Source organism: Emys orbicularis, chromosome 17, assembly GCF_028017835.1.
Source record: "Emys orbicularis isolate rEmyOrb1 chromosome 17, rEmyOrb1.hap1, whole genome shotgun sequence".
In the NCBI taxonomy this organism is placed as follows: domain Eukaryota; kingdom Metazoa; phylum Chordata; order Testudines; family Emydidae; genus Emys; species Emys orbicularis.
In genome coordinates this window covers 10,529,718-10,553,415 of record NC_088699.1, presented here as the reverse complement: position 1 = coordinate 10,553,415, position 23,698 = coordinate 10,529,718, and the positions used below count along the sequence as shown (strand labels likewise).

Genomic DNA, 23,698 nt, shown 5'->3' with positions numbered 1-23,698 from the left:
TCAGAGCAGCACTGAGAGCAAAGCAAGTTACATCCTCAGTGGCCGCAGAAGTGCTCTCGTTTTGTGACTAGCCTAGGCCAGGCCTCAGGGTTTCCACCGTTCCTTTCTTCTGAGGCCACCAAAGTCTCCCCAGTATACTCCTAATTCTATTGCGTCAGCTGTGGGGGTGGAGGAGACGAGGTGAGGACAACCTCGCTGGGGAGCCCAATGCAGGAGGAGACTTGAGTAGAATGCCAAAGAGCTTGGCCATGTCTGCTAGAATCCAAATGCATCACTTCCACAAGGTGCCTGAGCGCTCTGCCAGCCTTGAAAGGGGAAATCTCCGTCACAAACGTAACCCTTCCAAATAAAGGCAACATGTCGTCACAGGACTGACCTACCCCAATCAGACCTTCCTACCGTTTTCACTCCTCACCTCCTTTTGCTCCCTTCTCCCCTTTTTCCCTTTCCTCCGCAGAGGGCACGTGCTCCCCTGGCACGCTACAGCTTCTTGCTTATGAGTCTCAAAAGCACCTAAATGACTTCGGTGCCTAATTCTTATTGCAATTTGCAAGTCAACAGAACGTAGGTGCCTACGTCACTTAGGGCAGTGGTTCTCAACCAGGGGTATGTGTACCCCTGGGGTACGCAGAGGTCTTCCAGGGGGGTACATCAACTCATCTAGATATTTGCCTAGTTTTACAAACAGGCTACAGAAAAAGCACTGCCAAAGTCAGTACAAACTAACATTTCATACAGACAATGGCTTGTTTACACCGCTTAATACACTATCCACTGAAATGTAAGTACAATATTTATATTCCAATCGATTTATTTTATAATTATGTGGTAAAAACAAGAAAGTCAGCAATTTTTCAGGAATAGTGTGCTGTGACACTTCTGTATTTTTAGGTCTGATTTTGTAAGCAAGTCGTTTTTAAGTGAGGTGAAACTTGGGGGTATGCAAGACAAATCAGACCCCTGAAAGGAGTCCAGTAGTCTGGAAAGATTGAGAGCCAGTGACTTAGGGTCCTTTGATAATTTTACCCCTAGACTATAGCCAGCTGACATTTTGCAACGTTTAAAAAAAATAGTAAAAATATATATATATATTTTTAAATGTGTACGATTTTTTTACTGGTTCTTTGAGCTCTCCCGCACGGTGACATTTAACTGAAACTTCAAAACATTTTCACAATGTTTCAGAAACAAAATACAAATTGTTGGGGAAATTTTTTTTTTAACTTTTTTCTGCTCAGCTCTGAGTTTACAGATGGGACACGGACGACATTCGCTACTGCAAAAACACGGCGCACCTTGGTCCGACAAACAAAACCTTTGCGCTGCCAGCTGTTTGCTCCCCTCTTTACCTGCAGTTGTCCACCAGGTACTGGACGATTTTGTCCAGCACTTTCTCAATCAAGGCTGTCCGCACCCAGATGTGTCTGATGGCCTGCGGCGTCAGGACAGGCGTTTTGCTTGAGGTAGAGCCCTGCCTCTTGAGGGATCCCTGGCCATTCGGCTGATTTTTCCTGCAAAAGGGAGACAGTGAAAGTTGTTGGAGTGCAGATTTTTATGTTGACAGAGCTCTGCGTGCACATGTATTGGAATATACAATGTGCATCACACAAAATCAGATGTGAACACTGTGTTTTATGTTCACCGCTGCACTGGGGCTTTGGGGTTGTCAAGGTTCCCTCCCCACTCTAAACTCTAGGGTACAGATGTGGGGACCCGCATGAAAGACCCCCTACGCTTATTTCTACCAGCTTAGGTTAAAACTTTCCCAAGGCACAAATTCTTCCTTGTCCTTGGAACGGTATCGCTGCCACCACCAAGTGAGTTAGACAAAGATTTAGGAAAAGGACCACTTGGAGTTCCTGATTCCCCAAAATATCCCCCCAAACCCCTTCACCCCCTTTCCTGGGGAGGCTTGAGAGTAACCAAGGTGAGCACAGACCAGCCCCTTGGGTTTTTAGGGCACTAAAAACCAATCAGGTTCTTAAAAACAGAACTTTATTATAAAGAAAAAGTAAAAGCAGCACCTCTGTAAAATCAGTATGGAAGGTAATTTTACAGGGTAATAAGATTTAAAAACACAGAGGATTCCCCTCTAGGCAAAACTTTAAAGTTACAAAAAACAGGAACAAACCTCCCTCTTAGCATAGGGAAAATTCACAAGCTAAAATAAAAGATAATCTAACGCATTTCCTTCCTATTATTTACAATTTGTAATCTGACTTAGATGCTTAGTTCAGGTCTGGCTTTAGGAGATGTATTCTCCCTGCCCTGGTTCCTCGCTGACCCGGATAGAACACACAAAGGGAACAAAGCAAAAACCTTCCCCCACAGATCTGAAAGTATCTTCTCCCCTCATTGGTCCTTTTTGGTCAGGTGCCAACCAGGTTATTTGAGCTTCTTAACCCTTGGTAAAGGGGGGATTTTTTGCTACCCTTAGCTGTATGTTTATGACAGGGGCGCTGGGATCCAGAATTTTATTTAGCCCATTATGAAGAAAGGGCCAAAAGGGATGAATAATTTGGGGTGCCTCCATTTGGGGGATAACCAGACAGAGGTTTTAAAGGGGCCTGATTTTCAGGGGCCAGATGTTTAGTACCCTCAGAAAATCAGGTCCCTTGAAGGCATCTCAAGTTGAAACCCCAACTACTGGGACACTCAAAATCACTAGTCACTTCGCAGGGACCTGTTTACAAAAAGTCAAATCTGAATCCACAGGCAGTTTTTGAAACCCCCCCAAATGTGGGGGCATTTGGGATCCCATCCTACTTCCCCACTGTAGGTTGGATCCATTAGATTAGATAGACTGTATAGCAGGTCCACTGAACCCAGAGGAGCTGCTCTTCTGATCTGGCTGAGACTGCATCCCAACAGAGCAAAAATCTAAATGTTCCAGAGAATCAACTGCCTAAAAGGCGCAGACGTTTATTTCTAATCAAATGTAACTGCAAACTTCACTTAGTCCTTGTCGAGCTGCAGGAAGGACCGTAGAAAGGATGGATGCAGACATTCAAATAGTAACGTCTGGAGACTCATCAACGGCATTTGACAGTATCCTCCATCCTGAAGGAGCTCAAGGTGCTTTGTCAGCTGTGTATGTGACAGCCACCATCTTGGGCAGATGCACTGGGGATCTTCAGAGCTAATAGCATGAGCTGCTATAACTTGAGTTTAAGAGCCAAAGATTTCTAGTTGGAGCCATAAGACTCTAGATTCCCTGTGGATCAGGCACAGAGGGGGACCCGTAACAAATACTGACCAATGGGTTAGACATTCATCCAACACCCAAAATGCAGCCACCTCTGGGATGGAAGGCAGCAGCCCCATGAATAACTGGAGCACAGCACGCTGCACAAGAGCGAGGGCGGGGGCAGGGGAATTATGGAAAATCTCTACTCTTAGGAAAGTTCCATGAGATCTTTGATGGCGACAGAACAGCCATTGGGGGTCTCTCTCTCTCTCTCTTTTGTTTTTTTTTAAGGTCATGTCCAAGCGATTTGGGTTGAGAACCAGAGGGTTTGGCATGAGATTTTAACAATGAATTCAGGGTTTCCAAAGGGCTAGCCAGTGGCAGTGCATTTGATCAAAACTCATCCAAGTCCCAGTGAAATAAACAAAGGAATGGGAGGTGGCGGGTCGTGGGCTGCGGTGGCTACAGAACACACCTGCAAAGCAAGGCAGAGATCAGACCGCTCAGGTAAAGGAGGCGAGTTAGAGGGAGATGTATGCAGAGCCCAGGCAGGTCCAAAGGCTGGGGAAGGCGCACGCCAGTCAGCAGGACAGGGCAAGAGGTGGGGCTCATCTCAAGGAAACAGATATAATTAAAGGGAACGGATTATATACGCTGAGCCAGACTCATCCCTGGGAGGCATCAGTGGATTATGCCAGGGATGAATTTGTCCCACTGTCTCAGCCAATCTGCTCTTAAATCAGAGCAGGTGTGATCTGGCTTTGATGGGGGACGGTGTGCCAAATGCAGAGGGTCAGAGTTGAGCAGCTGCTCCGAGTGCTCTTTTGAACGCTGTACCCAGCAATAAGGTCCATGTCTAGCAGCAGCTCCCATGCGGCCCGTTATTGATTGGCCTGACTCGACCCTACTTTCCTTTGGATTTTTTACAAAACAGCCTCCAGCCTATGAAAGGAAATGGCCCAAATGCACACGCTATGCCTTATCGATCGATTCTTAACATGAGCTACTAACCCAGGGCCAGATTCGGGCCTCCCCCCCCCCCGGAGGTGCCCAGACATGCCAATTCTGACCTGCACACACTCCCTCCCCAGGCCATTGCTTGGTGCAGAGATTGACAGGCCCACGACACAATGGGAAGCAGTTCAGTGAGCTGCGCAAATACGAAATTGACACCACTGTGTTTTCCCAGGATTTGCACTCCACTGCCCAGACAGCACACTGGCTGGCCTACGCCCGTTCGCATCAGCCTCTCATCTGCTGTGCTCTGTTGTCCTCACTTCCCCTTCACACTTGGAGCCCATGGGTGCCAGGTTTGTATAATTTTTGGTGGTGCCCAGAATGGGTCCAAGCAGAGTTGTCCTGTCCATTGGACGGACCGGGGCAACTGCCCCGGGCCCCATGCTTTGGGGGGCCCCGCGCTTCAGGGGGATGTGGGGTCCAGGGCAGTCTGAGGGGCTAGCGGGGGGGCTGGGGCCGGCAGCAGCGAGCGACCCGGCCCCAGTCCGCCCCGCCGGCTCCCAGCGTCGCTTGGGGGAGGGGGCAGAAGCTGGAAAAAAGTGGGCAGGGACTTGGGGGAAGGGGTGGAATGGGGGCGGGGAGAGGGCAGAACAGGGGCGGGAAGAGGCGGTATGGGGGCGAGTTTGCTCGCTGCTGCAGGTGCCAGGTCCCCCACTAATCCTCCAGGCCGCCCTGGACCCTGCGTCCCCCTGAAGCACGGGGCCCCCCAAAGCATGGGGCCCAGGGCAGTTGTCCTGGTCCATCCTATAGACGGGGCGGCTCTGATTAAATATAAGCCCAAACATTGGTGGAGCCAGGCTCACGTTTCTGAATATTGGTGGAGCCCGGGCACCACCGGCCCATATAACTCACCACCTATGTTGGAGCCATGTTCATTTCCCTTCCCCCTAGCAGCGAGCTTCATATTTCCTGCTACCCGGGAGTTTATTGCCTTAAAGGCCAATATTGATTATCCTTATTGACACCGACATTCGTACGCTCGGAACCTGGCCAGGGATGCCTCCTGATCCCGTGGCAAACTGGATTAAGCCATGTAAACATCATTCTGAACCTTCCCTCCACCCGAGGAATCGCTGGTCCAAGGTAAAACCGTATGGTCTAGCAAGTTACAAGCTCAACAGTCGCTTGTCACTGTCGATATAATTAGTGACCTGAACAGAGTTGGAATCAGAGGCTGATCTTTGTAGCTGAGTTTGCTGCCTATAGCTTCCCAGTTTCTTAAAGGTGACCTACAAAGGGAAAAAGAAAATGGGTTTGTGCCCTTTTTTGCTTCTTTCTGATGCACTAAGGTGACCTGAAATGGGAGCGCTTTTTTTCTCCCCCCCATTTTGCATCAACGCGGCTTGTGCCGTTAGTTACGCAGCACAGAAGGAGAACGCTGCTCCTACAGAACGCCTGTAATGCGGCAACCAACGAATAATATAAGAAATGAAGATTATAAATACCATCATCAGAACAGTCACCCCAAACCCTTCACCTAATGAGGCAGTGCACAGGATGTAGAAAACAATTTACTGTAACGTGCTCGCATTCCTGCCAAGTGCACAGTATGGCCCCGACTCGGGAAAGCACTTAAACATGTGGACTAAAGCCATTAGATTGGAAGTTCTTTGAGGCAGGGACAATCTTGGTGTTTGTAAAGCGCCTAGCACCATGGGGTGCTGGTCCATGACAGGGGCTCCTAGGTGCTGCCACAACCCAAACCAATAGCTGTAAGAATAACTGTACCTAGTCAAGGCAGCTCTTAAGCATGTGACATCAATGGACTTAAGAACATGCTTAAGGGCACATCTACCCTGCCCCACAGTTTGGACTACTGGGGTGTGAATAGCAACACACCCCAAAGTGCTGCGCTGTAACTCCGCTATGCGGACACTGCAGGTACAAACGAAAAGGCTCCCACTTCACAGTAATGTAATTCTCTTTGAAGAGGATTGCGTTAATGCGCACACTTCGTTTGCACCTGCAGCGTCCACGCGGGCGAGTTACAGCACAGCACCACAAACTGTGGGGCAGCGTAGGCATGCCCTAAGTGCTGTCCTAAATAGGGATGCTTCTGTGAATCAGAGCCTCAGGAATCATTATAACAGTGGAGCCAGTTTCTCTGATTGTATACATTCAGTGAACTGAATTCAAGTCTCATCTGCTCTGTTTTGTTAGAGGTCACAGCTGGAGGTCCCGGAGCAGTGGACTGGGAGTTTTCTCAGCCTTTAATTGAAGGGGCGCGGATGTTGAATTTTTAACAAAAAAGTGTCTTTCTTTCAAACGTTTAAACCAGACCAAACGAAATGGAAAAAGGTAGAGATTTTAAATCAATAAAGAGGCCAGAGATGAATAAAAAAAATTGGCAAAGGAAAGGGTTTATTAAACATACATCAATGAAAGAGTTTGGTAATAAAAGGAAGTTAAATAAAAGGTAAGTGTTGGAAAAATAAACAGAAAGGAGGCAGGGTTAAACTAGCTAATTTAAATAAATGTTTAAATGATTCAGAAACATCACAGTGGGTGAGCGAATATCTTTTATTGGAACATCAATTGATGCTTACTGGAAACCTGTATAACTACAGGAACTTAGTGCAACAAGATAGTCAAGAGACCAAAAGTTCCTATTAGTACAAAGACCCTCGGCCAGGTTCAGCAGCCCCATTGTGCCCGGTGCTGTACAAACACATTGGAAGATGCAGTCCTTTCCCCAGTGAATTTACAATCCAAGGCCCTGATCCTGCAAAGACTTATGCACTTGAGTAGCTCCGCGGACTTCAATGGCATCACCGACAGTGAGTAAAACGGAGCATGTGCTTTAGACTTTCCAGGATCAGGGCTTCAGGCTCGCATGTTTAAAGTGAGGCCCATATTTACTACCTTGCTGAGTCAATCAGGGCCTGACCACTGTTACCTTCCTCCTTCCTCTTATTGTCTGTTACAGTCATTGGTTTAGCTCATCATCTATTAGGCCCTGATCCTGGAATGAGCTCCACGCAGGTGGGACTCCTATTCCTAAATGACCTCCGCTGAATCAGCCGGCAGGAAGGACACTGCAGGATCATGGCCTTAAAGTGGAAGCGCCGTGGGGAAGGGACCAGGTCTCGCTGTGTGTTCAGACAGCGCCTAGTTAGTACAATGCTAATTGGGGTGTATTGAATCCAGTGTCACTTGCCCTGTTCCTCTAGTGGGCCTATCAGGTCTCCTAACGCACGTAGAGAAAAAAGGGTGATACAGGGGAACAAACGAGCACGCAAAGATAAACGTTCAAGCCTTTACTCCATAAAGAACCAGCCTCTGCCACAAGGCGGGCAAATCGCTCCATCAGGCACTGGCTTTGGCAAGGGGCGAGCCGAGACTTCCGCTTTTCCTCTAAGCTCTGTTTATTCTGTTACCTGATCCCACCCACCTCCACCCAATCTGTCTGCTTTGTCCACCTGTTGCATCCTGGCCGATACCTAGACAGCGAGCTGCCTGTGAACAGCGACTGTCTTCTGTGTTATTTGTCTCGACAGCACCTGGTATAATCAGGGGTCCTGACCCTTGACTGAGGGTCCTGGGCACACCGTGATGCACATAATGAGTAAAAAAAAGAGCGTAAACCCAGTTCTCGTCCTTTGGCCCTTTGCCACTCACTTGAGAACATTTGAACTTTTGAAAATGTTGACAAAAATTCATTTTCGACAAGTTTTTCAATCGTTTTTCTGACCGGTTGAATTTCCCCCCCCAAAGTTGCCCAAAGTAATTTTCCGAGCAGCTCCACCAGTCAGTCCCCTTCAGGCCGCCATGACTTTCTCACACTAAGAACAGCCCTTGGCCTTACCTGCCTTCCGCCTGCTGCTGCAGCTCCTGCGCTTTCTTGCATATGTCCCCAGCTACCGCGTACGTCTTGCCAACTTTGGTGAAGAGGGCAGCGACCTTATCGGTCCGGAGGAAGCCAGCGGCTCTGCGTTTCAGCATGTGCAGGAGGCACACCTCCACCACCCCTGGAAAAGGAAAGGAGACATCACCGTGAGCACTTGGATCCTCCACTCCATTCTTCTTGGCATGGGTCAGTAAGGAGAAGAAAGTCAGCTAATGCAACGAATCGAATATCTAGGGAGGGAGAGAATATGGGCCAGGGTAGTAAGTAATGAGGACCCAGGAGTTCTATTCCTGCTTCAGCTGCGGACTCACAGTGTGACCTCAAACAAATCACTTACTCGCTTTGTGCCTCAGTTTCCCCATCAGGAAAGCAGGGATAACAATACACTTACCAGTCCCACGGGAGTGTCATCAGGCTGGCTAATTGAACGGACAGCCTGGGATGAAAGTTGGACTCTGCAGCCAGGTTCTCCAGGAACCTGCATAAACCCAAATATCCTGGCCGGTGTCTGTATCTATGTTTATATTTCTTCCTGTGGGCAATATTTTGTGCCTCAAAGAGTGATGGGTCCCCTAAAATACTACATTTTAATTCCCATAAATAATTGTAATACCGAGCTCTATATAGCACTTTTTCATCAGTAGACCTCAAGGTCAGTATAATTATCTCCATTTTACAGATAGGGAAACTGAGGCACGAGTAGTGAAGTGACTTGCCCAAGTTCACCCAGCAGGCCAGTGGCAGAGTCAGGAGTAGAACCCAGGTCTTCTGAGTCCCAGTCCAGTGCTCTATCCACTAAACCATACTGCCTAAAGCATCTCACTGGACGTGTAAACGCCAATACTATCATCCACTTGGAAGGTGAACGAGACCTTGATGCTGCTCCGACTGACTCCACAAGGCAGGATCAGGCCCTAAATTGGAGGTACACAGAGCTAAATATATGCGCTTTTACTGAGGACCTCTCATTCTTGGCAGGAGCTCCCCCTTGTCTTAGGGAGATCCCACGTCCTGTATAATCAGGTGTTTCCCCCAGTCTGGATACGTGTGCTTATTGCGAAGTGACAGACTGTTAGGGTGGCATGTTCCCCAACCCCTCCCTTGTTGCAGGGGTGATGTTGCCATACACTTGTAGTTTGTGTCAGCTTTGTGCAGAATGTCACCAGGCAGGATGTGTCTCATCCCGCCCCCATTTGGACAAATCTCCTAGTCCAACATGTTAAATGTTTCCCCATATACTGAGGTCATTGACATGAAAGCAATTTGCTGTGCATAATCTAATCTGGGGACTATGTAGCCTTCATCACTGCAGTATCTTGATTTGCAGAAGCAGGGTAGGACAAATCATCCATGGATCTTCCAATCCTTACATGCTACGTATTAATCCTACATATCACGGGGTGGGTGTTTGCCCAACGACCGCAGAGTTCAACGTTGTGCAGTGGCATGTGCATCTAAAACCAGCCTACCAAAACAAAACACACTGCCCCATACGTCGTTCGCCCCCTGGGCGGAGGAGAAGAAAAAGAACAAGCCATGTGTGACACGTTCGTCATGTCGCTTAATGCACTTCTGCGAGGCGCTCTGATCACACAGCAAAGAGGGTGGGATCAGAACCGAGATACACCAGAACAGATCTGACAACCTAGATCAAGAAAGCTATGGATGGGGATGGGGTTATGATCTATTTTCCTGCTTCTTAATGTATCAGATTCGGTGCCTATCAACTGAACTAGGCTCCTACAACACTGCCACCTGCAGAGAATTCACTAATGATCGGCCATGCTTTATTGGTGACTAACACAACACTTAGAGAAAAACAGGGGGGGGGGGGGAGAGAAGAGGAAGTGGTCTAGCCAAAAGGACTGCGTCTTTATCATAACAGACATAACCAGGCGTGTCTGAATCCAGCTGGGACAATTAGCGCTGGAGATCTTGGGGGAACAGGGCTGGCTTTCCACAGCTTTTACGCAATGAAAGAGGCTTCAGTGAGGAAGATGATGGATTTAATGGTGGGGGGGGGGGGGAGGAGGGTGTTGTGTGGGGGAGTATTTTTTTAATAAAAGGAAATGTACATCAAACACAGCAGCAAGAAGGCTGGATGGAGATATCCATCCCTGGACAGTGCAGCACATCTGGCTTGAGCATCATGGGATTGATCCAGTTCTCCCTGAAGTCTCTGGGGAAAAAACTGTCCATTCCCTTAGGCCTTGCTAGGTGGGAAGCCTCTAGATAAGACAGACGAGTCTGTGTAGGGACTTGTTTTAAAATCTGTTTTCTCTTGTGTTATCCTTTATTCCTGCTGTTAAGATTAAACAATACTTGGGTTTAAGCAGGCTGTCTGGTCACCGTATTCACTGCTGGACACAGACTCCTGAAGGGAAAAACCCAGTCAGACCTGCTGGGTAGAAACAGTGGAGATACAGGATGCTGTAGCTCCGGGGCCCAGTCTAGGTATGGGAGAATCATGTGACCCCACTACAAGAGAGATAAAGGCCTGACACCTGAGAGGGTGCACTCAGAGAGACCAGGACGGGGACAGAGATACAGCAAAGGTTGCCAGGCGTCCGGTCGAAAAGGGACCCTAGCGGCTCTGGTCAGCACTGCTGACCGGGCCGTTAAGAGTCCGGTCGGCGGTGCAGTGGGGCTAAGACGCCCTGGTTCAGCACGGCTCCCGGAAGTGGCCGGCACGTCCTTCTGGCTCCTAGGCGCAGGGGAGATCAGAGAAGCTGCCCCCGCTCCGAGTGCCGGCTCCGTAGCTCCTATTGGCCGGGAACAGCAGGCATTGGGAGCTGCGGGGGCGGTGCCTGCACACGCCGGGGGGCGGAGGGAGAGATAGCGTGCACAGCCACCGGGCTGCCCTGTGCCTGGAAGCCGGACATGCTGGTCGCTTCCAGGAGCTGCGTGGAGTCAGGGCAGGCAGGGAACCTGCCTTAGCCCTGCTAAGCCACCCGAGGTAAGCACTGCCCGGCTGGAACCCAAACCCACACCCCAACCCCCTGCCCCAGGTTGGAACCTCCTCCCACTCCCTAGCTCCCTCCCAGAGTCCGCACCCCCACTTGCACCTCAACCCCCTACTTCAGCCCTGAGCCCCCTCCTGCACCCCAAACCCCTCATCCCTGACCCCACCCCAGAGTGCACACCCTCAGATGGAGCCCACACTCCCTCCCTCCCCACAACCCCCTGCCCGAGCCCAGAGCCCCCTCCCACACCCTGAACCCCTCATTTATGGCCCCACCCCAGAGCCCGCACCCCCAGCTGGAGCCCTTACCTCCTCCCGCACCCCAACCTAGTGAACGTGAGTGAGGGTGGGGGAGAGCAAGCGACAGAGGGAGGGGGGATGGAGTGAGTTGGGGGCAGGGCCTCAGGGAACGGGTGGGGCAGGGGGCGGTGCAAGGGTATTCGGTTTTGTGCGATTACAAAGTTAGCAACCCTTTAGTGCAGCTGGCTCCGTATCTGTGAGGCTACCAAGCTGTTATGTTCGTTCTGCGATTCTTATCGCAGCCGACTCTGAAGTTCACCAGCCAAATAGTGACTCCCAAAGCCCACACTGGTTTTATTTCAGTCTTGCTCAATTCCCCCCAGAAAGCTGAACGTTACACTTCAGCTGCTGCAGAGAGCCTTGACACTACGGTGGACAACAGCTGAGCAATCGGTGGGGGAAAAGCCATTCATGTCTACTAGTGTTTAAAGCTATGCTGCAAATGACTCATCCAGGCAACGCTGTACGCAAAGGAGGACAAGATCGCTTACTCATTGAAAAAGTAAGTCCCTGAAGCCTCTGCAGAGCGCTCACCCCTCTCCGGAGTTTGCTTTCCAGCCTCTGAGCAATGTTCTCCCATGTTTATTGATTGCAATTTACCACCGACTGTCTGCTGCTAACATTGCAACATTACATTTTCATCACAAACAACAAACTGCGTTCCAGCCGCTCCGACATACATTACCTCCGCATTAGAACCTGGCAGCTAAGCGTGAAGAACGCAATACCTGCCTGCACTCTGAGCCCAAGCTTGCCAGGTGCCGAGTCCTTCCTGCACCCTCCTCTATCAGGCTTATACGGCTCCCATGACTGTAGCATCTGAGCACCTGGCAGTCTTTAATGGATCCATCCTCCCAACAGCCCTACAAGGTACAATGATCCCCATTTTGCAGACGGGAAACGGACAGATTCTTAAAGATGTTTAGGCACCCGAAGATACAGATCGGGGCTTTTGAAAATCCTACTGGGCACGAAGGTGCCTGACTCCAACGGGATCACACCTCTATTGACATAACTACGCTGGCACCAGCTGGACTGTAGAGACAGCCCCAGTTGGCACGTGGGTCAGCAAGTCGAGTTAAAGGCCAGTTTTGAGAGTTGACCTTGGGGTAGCTAACTCAAGCGAAGAACACACCATTTTTCACCAGAATCTCTCTCTGTACCTCAGTTCCCCATCTGTAAATTGGGGATAACAATACTCCCTTTCCCCTTTGTCTTCTCTATTTAGACTGTAAGCAATTGTATTTCTTACTATCGGTCTGTACAGTGCCTAGCACAATGGGGCCCTGATCTCAGCTATAAATAAATAATCAATCATAGGAATAGTAATAATCCACACCAATTTCCGTAGGTATCCTCGTCTGGGAATACTTGTTTAAAATCAAGGCTGTACGGTGAGTTTGTACTCTGCCTCAAGTACCTCTGCAGGCAACCCTCTGAACAAGACTACCTTCCTCAATGCACTTGCAATAGACACTCCAGATAAACTCTCATCTGTAGGAAAATTCTAAACACAGGCCTTGCTCCAAACAAATAGATGGTTTGAATCAACCTAGTTTTATTGCTAGCTCCTTGCAAATGCACTGGACCTTGGGAGAGACTAGAATGCATTTCATGCTTATCCTTCATCAACAAAAGGCTTTCATGTGTTTTCATTTTTAATTAAAGTAGTCGTGCTTTCCATTAATCAGTTCCTTAACTAGGAATACTCAAGATCTTACAGTCCGCTGGTTTAATAGGGTGAACAGCATACAGCGGCCACTATCTTGGAACCCAGATGGATAAAATACCGATCCATTGATTTTATTTATTTTTTTGGTCGCACATTTCCCCATGTTCGAAATCGCTGGAGTTTGAAGGCTACTTCAGTTGTCATTTACATTGACAGGGTTATTATTAGTGTAAAGTATTCATAAGCCTCTAAAGTCACTGCCAATTACCCTTCCCGGTTGTAAAAAGCGAACGCTGTAATTCATGGAGTTCTATTAATACACATTTAGTTCCCACTTACTGTTCCCCAGTTGAACTGTAAATACAGCTACAAACAAGTTTGCAGATTTCAAAAATGGCAAGTCAGGTGTACCTTTTATTTAGAAACATTATTAGTTAGTGTTATTTACATAATGGTAGCATCTGGAAGCCCTAACCAAGGCCAGAGCCCCATTGTGCCCAGGCACTGTATACACAGGATACGTCTACATTGTAGTCAGAGGTGTGACTGCGGCTGCTGCACGTGTAGACATCCCCGAGCTAGCCTGGATCTAGATAGCTGCAATAACAGCAGCAGCAAAGCTGGGGCAACATGGACTACATGACCCCACCCAGGACCCTGGGTATGTACCTGAGTGCCTAGGAGGAACTCAGCCCAGATCTCCTGGGTGCCAGCCCAATGCCTTAGCCACAAGACCATCCCCATCTGAAGGCAAGCATGGACCCCTCCGTGCAACCATCTCAGTGTCTCCTAAGGACCAATCTGATGAGAAATAAATACACAGAGTGGCGTTTGCAAGGGGCGGAATGCATTCCGGCAATGAGAAAAGCAGACCGTACAGCAATGAATCCCTCGCCAGCACTCTATCCCAGAGCAGATCTGAGAAAGCAGACAGTGGAACAGACAGGACGATTTGAAAGCTGGCGTTTGCATCAAGGACTTTTAGAACCAGAAGGAAGCAACAAGGAACAGCCCGGCCCACGGGGAAGCCGCCGTCACCCATCTGCATCACACACACGACATTACAGCTCTGACGCATCGCCCCACTCGAAGGCGCGTAGCGGATGTGGGCAAATAGAAGGAAATACCAACGAGACGCAGGAGACCAAGGATGCCAGGGTGGACAGTGGAGACATTAAGACAACTGGAGTGAGAACTAAAAAGAAGGAACAGTCCGTACCAAAGGGCTGTGGAGCACTTTGCCGGATACGTCTGGAGGGGCACGTGGCGGCGTGGGGAGCCTCAGAGAGAAGCCAGGCTGGGTAGCTTGAAAGTTTCAGCTATTGAGCATTGGGCAAAGTAATTCTACTTTTCCAGCCTGGGTGGTAAATTCAAGTACCTTATTCCCGGGGTGCTTCTCCTTTGGTAGGGTAGATAAGGGCTCAGTGTGATCCTCTTAGCCCCACAACCCATCCCAGGTACCAGACTGCTGATAATTTCCCTACTTTCTTGTACTGCTAGGGCTCCGTTGGGGCTTTTCAGGCACAGCCTCGCCATGGGGCTGCCCTGGGAACATTACTGCGGCATTATTATTATTGTTGCATTACAGTAGCACCTAGCGGCCATTCCCCCGGGGCCTCACTGAGCTAGTGTTGTACAAGCACACAGCAAAAGGCAGCCCCCGACCCCAAGAGCTCACAGTCGTGACAGACAGGAGGGGAAACTGAGGCAGGGAGCGGGAAAGTGACTTGCCCAAGGGCTCAGAGCAGGTCAGGGGTAGAGCCAGCAACAGAACCCAGGTCTCTTGACTCGGGTGCTCTAGCCACTAGACCCCGCCACTCCCTGTGGACAAGTAAGCTCGGCTGGCAAGCATGGTAGGTTCCTCACCCATCTCCTTGGATGGGGCTCAGGGACTGAAGGTGTGGCCAGCCTCTGTGTGGGTGGCTCCTTGCACCTCCCCCTCCGGCTCACCCACCCATGTGCAGGCAGCTCTGTTTATTATTTGTACTGCCGCAGGGCCAGGCTATTCTCAAGAGGTGTGGCGGAAGAAGTAGCAGCAGATTTAGACACTGCCTGGATGCGAGGACCCAGAGAGAGGCCTGAGTCAAAGAGGAGGCCGAGATTATGGGCCTCCGTCACCGGCAGGCAGGTGCTGGCCGCAGCGATGGAGAAAGGAGGGAACGCACACAGGTGCTGTGTGTAGCCCCAGACCGAGCAGCAGCTGGTCTCTGATCACCAATTACCACGATTTAGTAGGGATCAAATCAACCCAAGGCTGGGAGCCTCTGCAAGTGATTTCATTTAGCGCCTCTGAGACCTGCAGGGAAGCTCACCGCAAGCTCATGCTACTCGGCAATGACTAGTGACAGCCACACCGGTCTGCCCTGCCTGCAGGGCCTCGGGGGTCGACGGGACTTCAAATTGACTGAGGCCCACGTCGCTGTCCAGTGCAGCAGGCATAGTACGGGAGGGACTCAATCGACTCCCTGACGGAGGAGTCGAGCCGCCCAGCACAGGTCTTGGCTCTCCTCCGACCCTCTCCTTTCCCTTATGGGAAGTGGGAGATCTTCCCCTCGCGGACATCTTGGTCTTCTTGGCCAGGGCCGGGGATCGGCGCCGGCTCGTGGACAGCACCGGCGGGGCGCTCCGTACCGATGCTGCGGTGCTCGGTGCCGGGGTCAGCGCCGACTCCATCAGGAGTGTCCTGAGACGGACGTCTCTCTCCTTTTTCATTCTGGGTTTGAACGACTTACAGCTGCGACACTTGTCGCTTATGCGTCCTTCTCCTAGACACCTTAAAGGGCTAACGTGCGGGTCGCTGATGGGCATGGGCTGCTTACAACGAAAGCCTGGGGATCGGGGCATGCGGGCGCCACTCCAGGGAGTGCCAGAGCCAGTCCCCTACGGATACCGCTAAGGGAAAAACTTCCGGCACTGGCGCGTACGGAAGCAGAGTGGAGGAACAGGACATCCTTGCCTGACCCCTCAGCACTTAGCTCATACCGTGCGGCAGGAGCTTTGATCCAGACCGCCTCCAGATGGGATGGGCAGCTATTATTTTCCTGTGCTCTGGCTTAAGTAGGAGCCTCGGCCTGACTGCATCATCCCCGTGAGAGGTGCCGTCTCCGCTCCGAGTGCAGCGGGGGCGAGCGCTGCACGGATGCTCGTGGGGATTCACGAGTCCAAGCAGAGCTGCACGAGAAGAACAGAGCGTGCTCCCAGAGCTGCTCTTTCCGGCACGACTGCAGAGCCTGTCCCCTGTAAGGATCCCAGCCCAAAAGCAGCTCGGGGAGGTGAGGGGGCGGGGGGGTGCGCCGGCGCGTCACTGAAAAAACCACGTGAGATGTTTCAAATAAAGCAGAAATAATTGCTCGGGGTAGAACAGAGCCGGGAAGAGAAGCATCGCTGTTGCTTAGGAACCGTATTTTTTTTTTCAATAAGACAATAAAATATTAATGAAACAAATTTAGTAAAAACCACAGCCGAGACGGCTTTAATTATTAATATTCGCTGTGGCTGCTACCAAGGATAATCTCCACCCCGCCTGTCCTGAAAGCCCCAATATTTAATTATGTCATTGTGACATTTCTCATCACCACGAGTCATGAAAACGCTACTTAATTTACTAGAACACATGCGTAACGTACGTGCCAAGGGAAATGGCAGGAAAGGCATTTGATTGAACCACTGTACTCTCAGCATTCGGAGGTACTTGTCCTATTTCGGTGGACGGAAGGACGGCCTTGTGGTTAAGGCACTGGCCTGGGGATCAGGAGAGTTGGTTTCAATTCCTGGATCCACCTACTGTGCGACCGTATCATTTAATTTCTCTGTGCCTCAGTTGTCTCTCTGTACAATAGGGATGATAAGACTCTCTTTGTCTTATCTGTTTAGGTGATAAGGTATTCATGGCAGGGGCTGTCTCTTAATCTATGCAGGCATTTCGTAGCCCAGTGCATCAGAAGTTAGAGGCTTAAAGCGCCCAGTGTACCCATTAGAATCCACCCCACCCTCCAAGCTCACCAGGCCACACGCAGCTTCACGGCACATTAGTCAATCAGCTCATCTTGGCTACGTGAAGCAGCCTTTTGTGTGTGTCCAGACACAGGACCACCCAGAGGTTTTGGGGGGACCTGGGGCAAAATCTGGACTCCCCCACTCTTCCAAAAATATTAACGACGAGGGGGAAAGGGGTTTGGAGATGGAGCCCTCCCTTACTCACCCTGCAGGGGCTGGGCCCAGCTCCTCGCTCCAGGCGTTGTGACCTGATGTGCAGCGTCGCAGCACGACTTAGGTTTGGCCCCGCAACCCCTCCATCATGACAGAGGAGCCAAGAGGTCAAATTTCAGCAAGTGGTGTTGCGACCCCATGTGCCAGCTCACACCACCACGCGGTTTGGGGGCCTCGCACACAGGGGGCCCGGGGCAAGCTTCCCTTTTTACCCTCAGCCCATTGGTAGCCCTGGGCAAAGACAGTAATAATCTCATTGCATGTGTCATCAGATTCCCATTGTCCCCCCCACACACTGGAAAACCACACCGATCAGCCACTCAGAACCAAACTTGGCCAAATGGAAAACATCAAATGGGTTTAAAGCGCATGCAAAAACCTGCTGTTTCTTGAGTGGTGAACGGCTATATTAGGCTCTTGCTAAAGAAGATCGAGAAGCGACTGTCACTGGGGTAGGATGTGAAAGTACCTTCATGGGGCAAAAATACCTGGTATTTTCAGATGCTAATCTACCAGAGAAAGGCATAATGAGAACCAATGGCTGGAAGCTGCCTCCAGGCAAATTCAAATCTGAAATAAACCTCAATATTTTTTTTTAATATAGTAAATGTGATCAAAAACTGGAACAAACTACCAAGGGAAGCGGTGAATTTTCGAACACTTTAAGTCTTCAAATCAAGACTGGATGCCTCCCTGAAGATATGCTTTAGTCAAACAAGTTATTGGGTGATATACAGGAGTTAACGGGATAAATTCTCTGGCCGGGGAATATAAAGGAGGTCAGACTGAAAGAATTACCAACACTTCTCTAACAGAACTGCAGCCAGGGATTACCTCATGCTTCTCTGAAAGGCAGCCATTTCTGAAGTTGGACATGGCAGCTATTTAAGAACACCTCACAGCCCACACTACAGTTTATTAGGTTGAGTTGTAACGTGTTGTAGGAAGAGCTCATATCAAGTACCTCTTCTACCGCTCGGCGTATTGGAAGTTATCAGCTCACCCAGAGCGGTTTGTTACAGCACTTCACAGCAAGCTAGAAACTTAGAAAGGCCATCAACAGGAGTGTGCCAAGCAGTTACAATGAACAACAAGGAGTGCTTCCAATAGAATATCAGGGTTGGAAGGGACCTCAGGAGGTCATCTAGTCCAACCCCCTGCTCAAAGCAGGACCAATCCCCAGACAGATTTTTGCCCCAGATCCCTAAATGGCCCCCTCAAGGATTGAACTCACAACCCTGAGTTTAGCAGGCCAATGCTCAAACCACTGAGCTAGCCCTCCCCCCATAACTCCCCATAGACCTAAAGGTGGTGAGAAGTACTGACAAGAGCCAGTCAGGCTGTTTGGGTTCATAGGGAGCTTGGGTGAATCGCTGTTTGGGTTCAGGTCATATGGGATCAGATAGAAATTTCTTGATAAAGCTTCAGAAGCCGGGGAAAACTTAACCGAGCCTCCAACTGAGCTGGCTGAGACCCTGCAGAACTGTGGAGTTCTGGGGGGTTTCGTCTACAGGTGGAGCCTCCACAGAAGTTATAAGGCCAGAGCTAGATTTTGAACCCAGCCCTGGAAAACTTCAGGAATGATTGTGTCTGAGTTCCGGAATGGGCCCCAGTTCTAGGTTTCATTCAAAACCAGTCCAGTTTTATTCAAGAGTCAGGTCAAAAAGTTTGCAAACCTTTCGCCAAAGTTGGCCCCTGAGTTTGAAATGAAAATCCCAAACCAGACCTTGCCCTCAAGGTGGGTCTCCCGTGCCTAAAGCCAGGTCAACCCTAAAAAATGAGGCCAAACCAGCTACAGGGCTCCGGGGTGAGAAAAATCCACGCCCCCGAGTGACGTCGTTAAACTGATCTACTCCCCTGGATTAACGACAGAGAGAGAAGAACCCCTCTCATCACTGCAGTGGGTGGATACACGGAAGCTCTGCAGCGGGGCTGCAGCAGAGTTTCTAGTGAAGGTAAAGTCTCAGAAATTGTCCTCCCTCACATCTCATAGGAGGCTTTGTGTGGCACACACTCTACTGCTGAGAAACCGAGCCACATGGCCAGCTCCTATGACGCTGAATGAGCCTTGAGTTAAAGGTCTCGTTTTTTTGGAGCCTGGTTCAGGTCGAATTGCCATAGGTCCCCAGAGCCATGAGGGTTTTCAGGGTCGTAGTCGGCTTCTGCCTTTCCTTTGGTTTTACTGGCCTAGGGGTTTTATCAGATTTCTGTACTCAAGGCAACTCATACAAACGGATGACTGGCTCTGTGGTAAATCTGGGCTGGATGCACAGCCCACTGAAGGTAGTGCAAGTCTTTCTATTGACTTCAGCAGGCTTTGGATCAAGCCCTTGAAGCATTACATGCGGCTTTCTCCAAAGTGTGCTCCATACAGTATTTCCCTTACCTAGGAGAAGGATGGCCCAGTGTTTACTGTGCTAGTCTAGGGTGTGGGAGGCCTGGGTTCCATTCCTCCGCCACTTACCTCCTGCGTGACCTTGGGTAAGTCACTTGGTCTCTTCTGCATTCAGTTCCCCATCTGTACAATGGGGCTAACAGCACTGCCCTACTTCACAGGGGTCTTGTGAGGCACCCAGACACTACAGTAATGGAAGTCACATACAAGCCTAAGACAGACAGAAGCCGGAAAAGTGGTGCTCAACATTCGCAGTGCCCAGGATTTCTCTCTCGCTTGCCTTTTTTTTTTTAAACCCGTAACAAAAACCAGACGCCCACATCAGATTCAACTGACCAAAAAACGTTCCAGGCCCTTGCCAGTCTATCTCCACCCTACCTATCGTCTCTCACCTGACAACGAGCTGTCAGCACTTGCGTCTGATCTGCCTGTGGGGCTGGTCTCCACTTTCCGCTTGCTGCATTTTCAAAGAAAAACCTTTGTGCGGTCTCCCGGGCTGCCCCACACCCTTGGGAGGCACTCCCCATACACGTCGACAAAGCTACCTCCTTCTCCACCTTCAGCTCCCTCCTCGGAGCTCGCCTTTGCCGCGATGCCTGCACACGCTTGCCAACAGTTAGGAAGGTGGTTTGCAGAGACCACTGCCCTTCAAGTTGGCCAGCACTCCCTCATTGGTTCCTTGTTCTACTCCCTCTGTCTCTAGTCTTATACTTAGACTGTAAACCCAGGGCTTAATTTGTAATGAAAGAGGTGCCAGAGACTCAAGCAATTAGGTGCTGGGACTCAAGCAATTGTTTTACTTTCATAACTGATGCAGCAAGCCTAGAGGTGCCGGGGCTTTGAACTGCCAACCCCAGGGGTGCCGGGGCTCTGAACCGCCGGGCCCAGGGGCGCCGGGGCTCTGAACTGCCAAGCCCTGGCACTAATTAAACACTGTGTAAGCCCCTTGGGGCAGGGACCAACTCAGCGCCTAGTACAACGGGTTCCTGGTCCACAACGGAGGCTTCTAAGAACCACCACAATACAAATCAAACAACAATCAGGAGTAAAAGCTCAACGTCAGACGCTTTGCAAACGTTCCACTTCCCAACAGAAGCAGCAGCCGCCGCTCTCCCCTTCTCTGTGAAAAGGCACCTGGGACCACAGCAGAAGAACGCCACTGCCTCGCCATCCGGCCCCCTACGCTCATCGTGTTCTGTTACAACGAAACCTCCACTTCCAAGGGAATTCGCGTTCTCTCTCGGCCAGCATCTGAACTGAACTGGATTCTCTACGGCAGGTTCTTGGCACGCATGCTAGGGGTGGGGACAGATGGAACAAGCTCGTTTACCTGGAACGTGATGTACCCTCCTATTCTTTTGTTGGGGGTGTCAGAAAGGAGGAGAAATGTTAATTGGATAAATGAAAGGACATGGTTTTCACACTTCGTCTTTCAGCTCTTCCCACATCCCAATTAGCTTGAACCATCTGTACGGGCCACTCCCAGTTTCCACTTGTTTACTGCACCAATGTTCCCTTATAAATTGGATTTAAATCTATACAAATCCATGTTAAAAATCCCTAGATGGCTTTAAGTATCTCTGGTACAGATGGGATAGAACACAGCACTGCATTCCCCTACCCTGTTGTGGTGGTGGTGGTGGTGGGGGGGTGTCAGATAAATGGGATTCTTACGAACAACCCAGAAATCAAAACAGACACACCCCTCGTCTGGGCTGTCACTGAGCGTAGAGACTATTCCCTTGCCCTGCAGGGAAACAAGCATCTTTTGGGAGTTGGCAATAGAGTCACTGGGAAGGGATGTGGCTGCATCTTTTTGAAGGTGGGCAGGACCTGCAAGGACTGGAGTCTGCAACGCTGGGGCTCAGAAGAGCCAGAGCCAGCGGCGTTCGAACAGGTGTGCGGAGGAGAGAAAGTGGGTGGAAAAGGCATGTTGGCGGACATACATACCCATTATTGAGTCGGTTGGTTCTTTGGAGCAGGGGCCATATTTCCATGATATGCATGTACAGCGCCTAGAACAGGGGTCGGCAACCTTTCAGAAGTGGTGTGCCGAGTCTTCATTTATTCACTCTAATGTAAGATTTCGCGTGACAGTAATACATTTGAACGTTTTTAGAAGGTCTCTTTCTAGAAGTCTATAATATAGAACTAAACTATTGTTGTATGTAAAGTAAATAAAGTTTTTAAAATGTTTAAGAAGCTTCATTTAAAATTAAATTAAAATGCAGAGTCCCCCGGACCGGTGGCCAGGACCCGGGCAGTGTGAGCGCCACTGAAAATCAGCTCGCGTGCTGCCTTCGGCACGCGTGCCATAGGTTGCCTACCCCTGGCCTAGAACAACAGGGTCCCAATCCAGACTGGGGCCTCTCGGAGCCACCATGGCAACAAACAATTCCAAAGCCAATAATGCACAGGTGAAGCCGACCCCAAAACGGGGCAGCCTTCCCCAATGCTCAGACTGGATGAGCGGCGTCCTATCTGCGACGGGCCAACACCGTTAATGAAGCCACAAGCTCAGCCAGTGACAGGGCCTCCAAAGCAAACGGGAGGAGCTCGGCTCCGTTACTTCGCTCATGTCACTCGGCTGACAGCAGCTGTCCTAAAATTCATTATCTCCAGTCAATTCTGAGGCAGATCCCCTGCAGTATTGAACCGGCTGAGGATACGGTTATTGATTTGCAGTCCAAATAATCGCCTCCCCAGTAAGCTTCGAAAAATGTCACCTTTTTATTACATAAACCCAGCTGGACCTTTCTGCACTAGACAAGTGGCTTCATTTTTCTCCCCTTTCCCCTTTAGTGAAATCTCGCTGCGGTTTAATGCACTGTATGCTAAGAGATCTCCGGAGACCGAGGCAGAGGGGGGCAAGATGAGGGACCTCAGAGAGGTTTTTAATGGAATTCATTTAGCAGATGGATTTTGCTTTAGCTTGTTTTCATGGAAACTGTGCACGGGGAACAGGATTTGTAAGGCTGAAGTGTGAAAATAAAAAAGAATGAAAGTGAGGGAAGATAAGAGGCAAGCAAACTACACGCCGGCCTGTCTTCAGCACACAGCACACTGGCAGAGCCAGGCAGCACATGCTGGGAAGATCGACCGGCTGAGGTCCGGGACGGAACGTATTTCCTAGGACCATGCACTGGTCCAGCCCCCAATGCAGGCTCTCAGCAGAGCCGAAGTGTGCCCATTCTGCTGGGCCCTCCGTACCAGCTGGGAGCCCGCGGGTTGGAAGGAGACGATGGATTTGCCCTGTTGTAAAGAAAAGTGGCTACGTTTCGGGGAGCAGGGAGATTGGGTGGGGCGGGCCACTAGATGTCTGTGTAATGCACCGACCTCGATGAAAATCTGAAAGGAACCCAACACTTTTCCAACAGGCCTCGCTCTGATCGCCGACACACGTCCCTCAGACCCAAACCTACAATGAGCAGCGGGACCGAGACGAGACGGCTCCTCCGTGTGGTAGCACAAGGAACCATTTGCAAACGGAAAGGGACCCCCCCTGATCGTTTTGAACGCGTGTGTCCCTTGGACCATTTAACACCAGGCATCAGCACACGGAGTGGCTGGTTCACGAAATAATTGCAGGTGGCACCGTTTTGCAGAGAGCAAAACACTCTGAGATAATAGAGAGGGATGAAGCCAACCTACCAGCACCACTGGCCGAACTCCAGCGAAAGGGGCATGGTTAGCTTACAGTTCTTTGACTTTATCCACATTAGTACTTTCAAGACTTTAATACTATGTATTAGTATTATAGTAGCACCTCGAGGCCCACCTGAGATCAGGACCCCATTGTGCTGGACACTTAGTTTGTAAGCTCTTTAGGGCAGAGACCCTCTTGTTGTTGTGTTTGTACGCTGCTAGTGCAAAACAAAACAACAACACAACACACACACAGGCAGACACAGTCTCTGTCTTGACTAGCTTACTGTCTATACTCGGGTGGCCAAACTTACTGGCCCTCCGAGCCACAGACGTTCGAGAGCCGGGGCACGCCTGCTGGGAGCCGGGGGTTGGGACTTCAGCCCTGCTGAAGCCCTGAGCCCTGGCAGGTGCGCCTCACAGGGCTGAAGGCCTAAGACCCCCTCTCCCCGCTGGGCAGAAGC

At 50.2% G+C, this 23,698-nt stretch overlaps 1 protein-coding gene across 2 annotated transcripts in view; it reads right to left on the bottom strand.

Moving 5' to 3' along the window:
- Positions 1–23,698, bottom strand: part of SGSM2 (small G protein signaling modulator 2) — a 111,991-nt gene that overhangs the window by 40,290 nt on the left and 48,003 nt on the right. For both annotated transcript variants that reach the window (XM_065418274.1, XM_065418275.1), the window contains exons 2-3: positions 8,010–8,172; positions 1,350–1,511 (exon numbers count right to left, since the gene is read on the bottom strand). In XM_065418274.1, the coding sequence (XP_065274346.1) occupies positions 1,350–1,511; positions 8,010–8,172 (325 nt within the window). The remainder of the gene's footprint in view (positions 1–1,349; positions 1,512–8,009; positions 8,173–23,698) is intronic.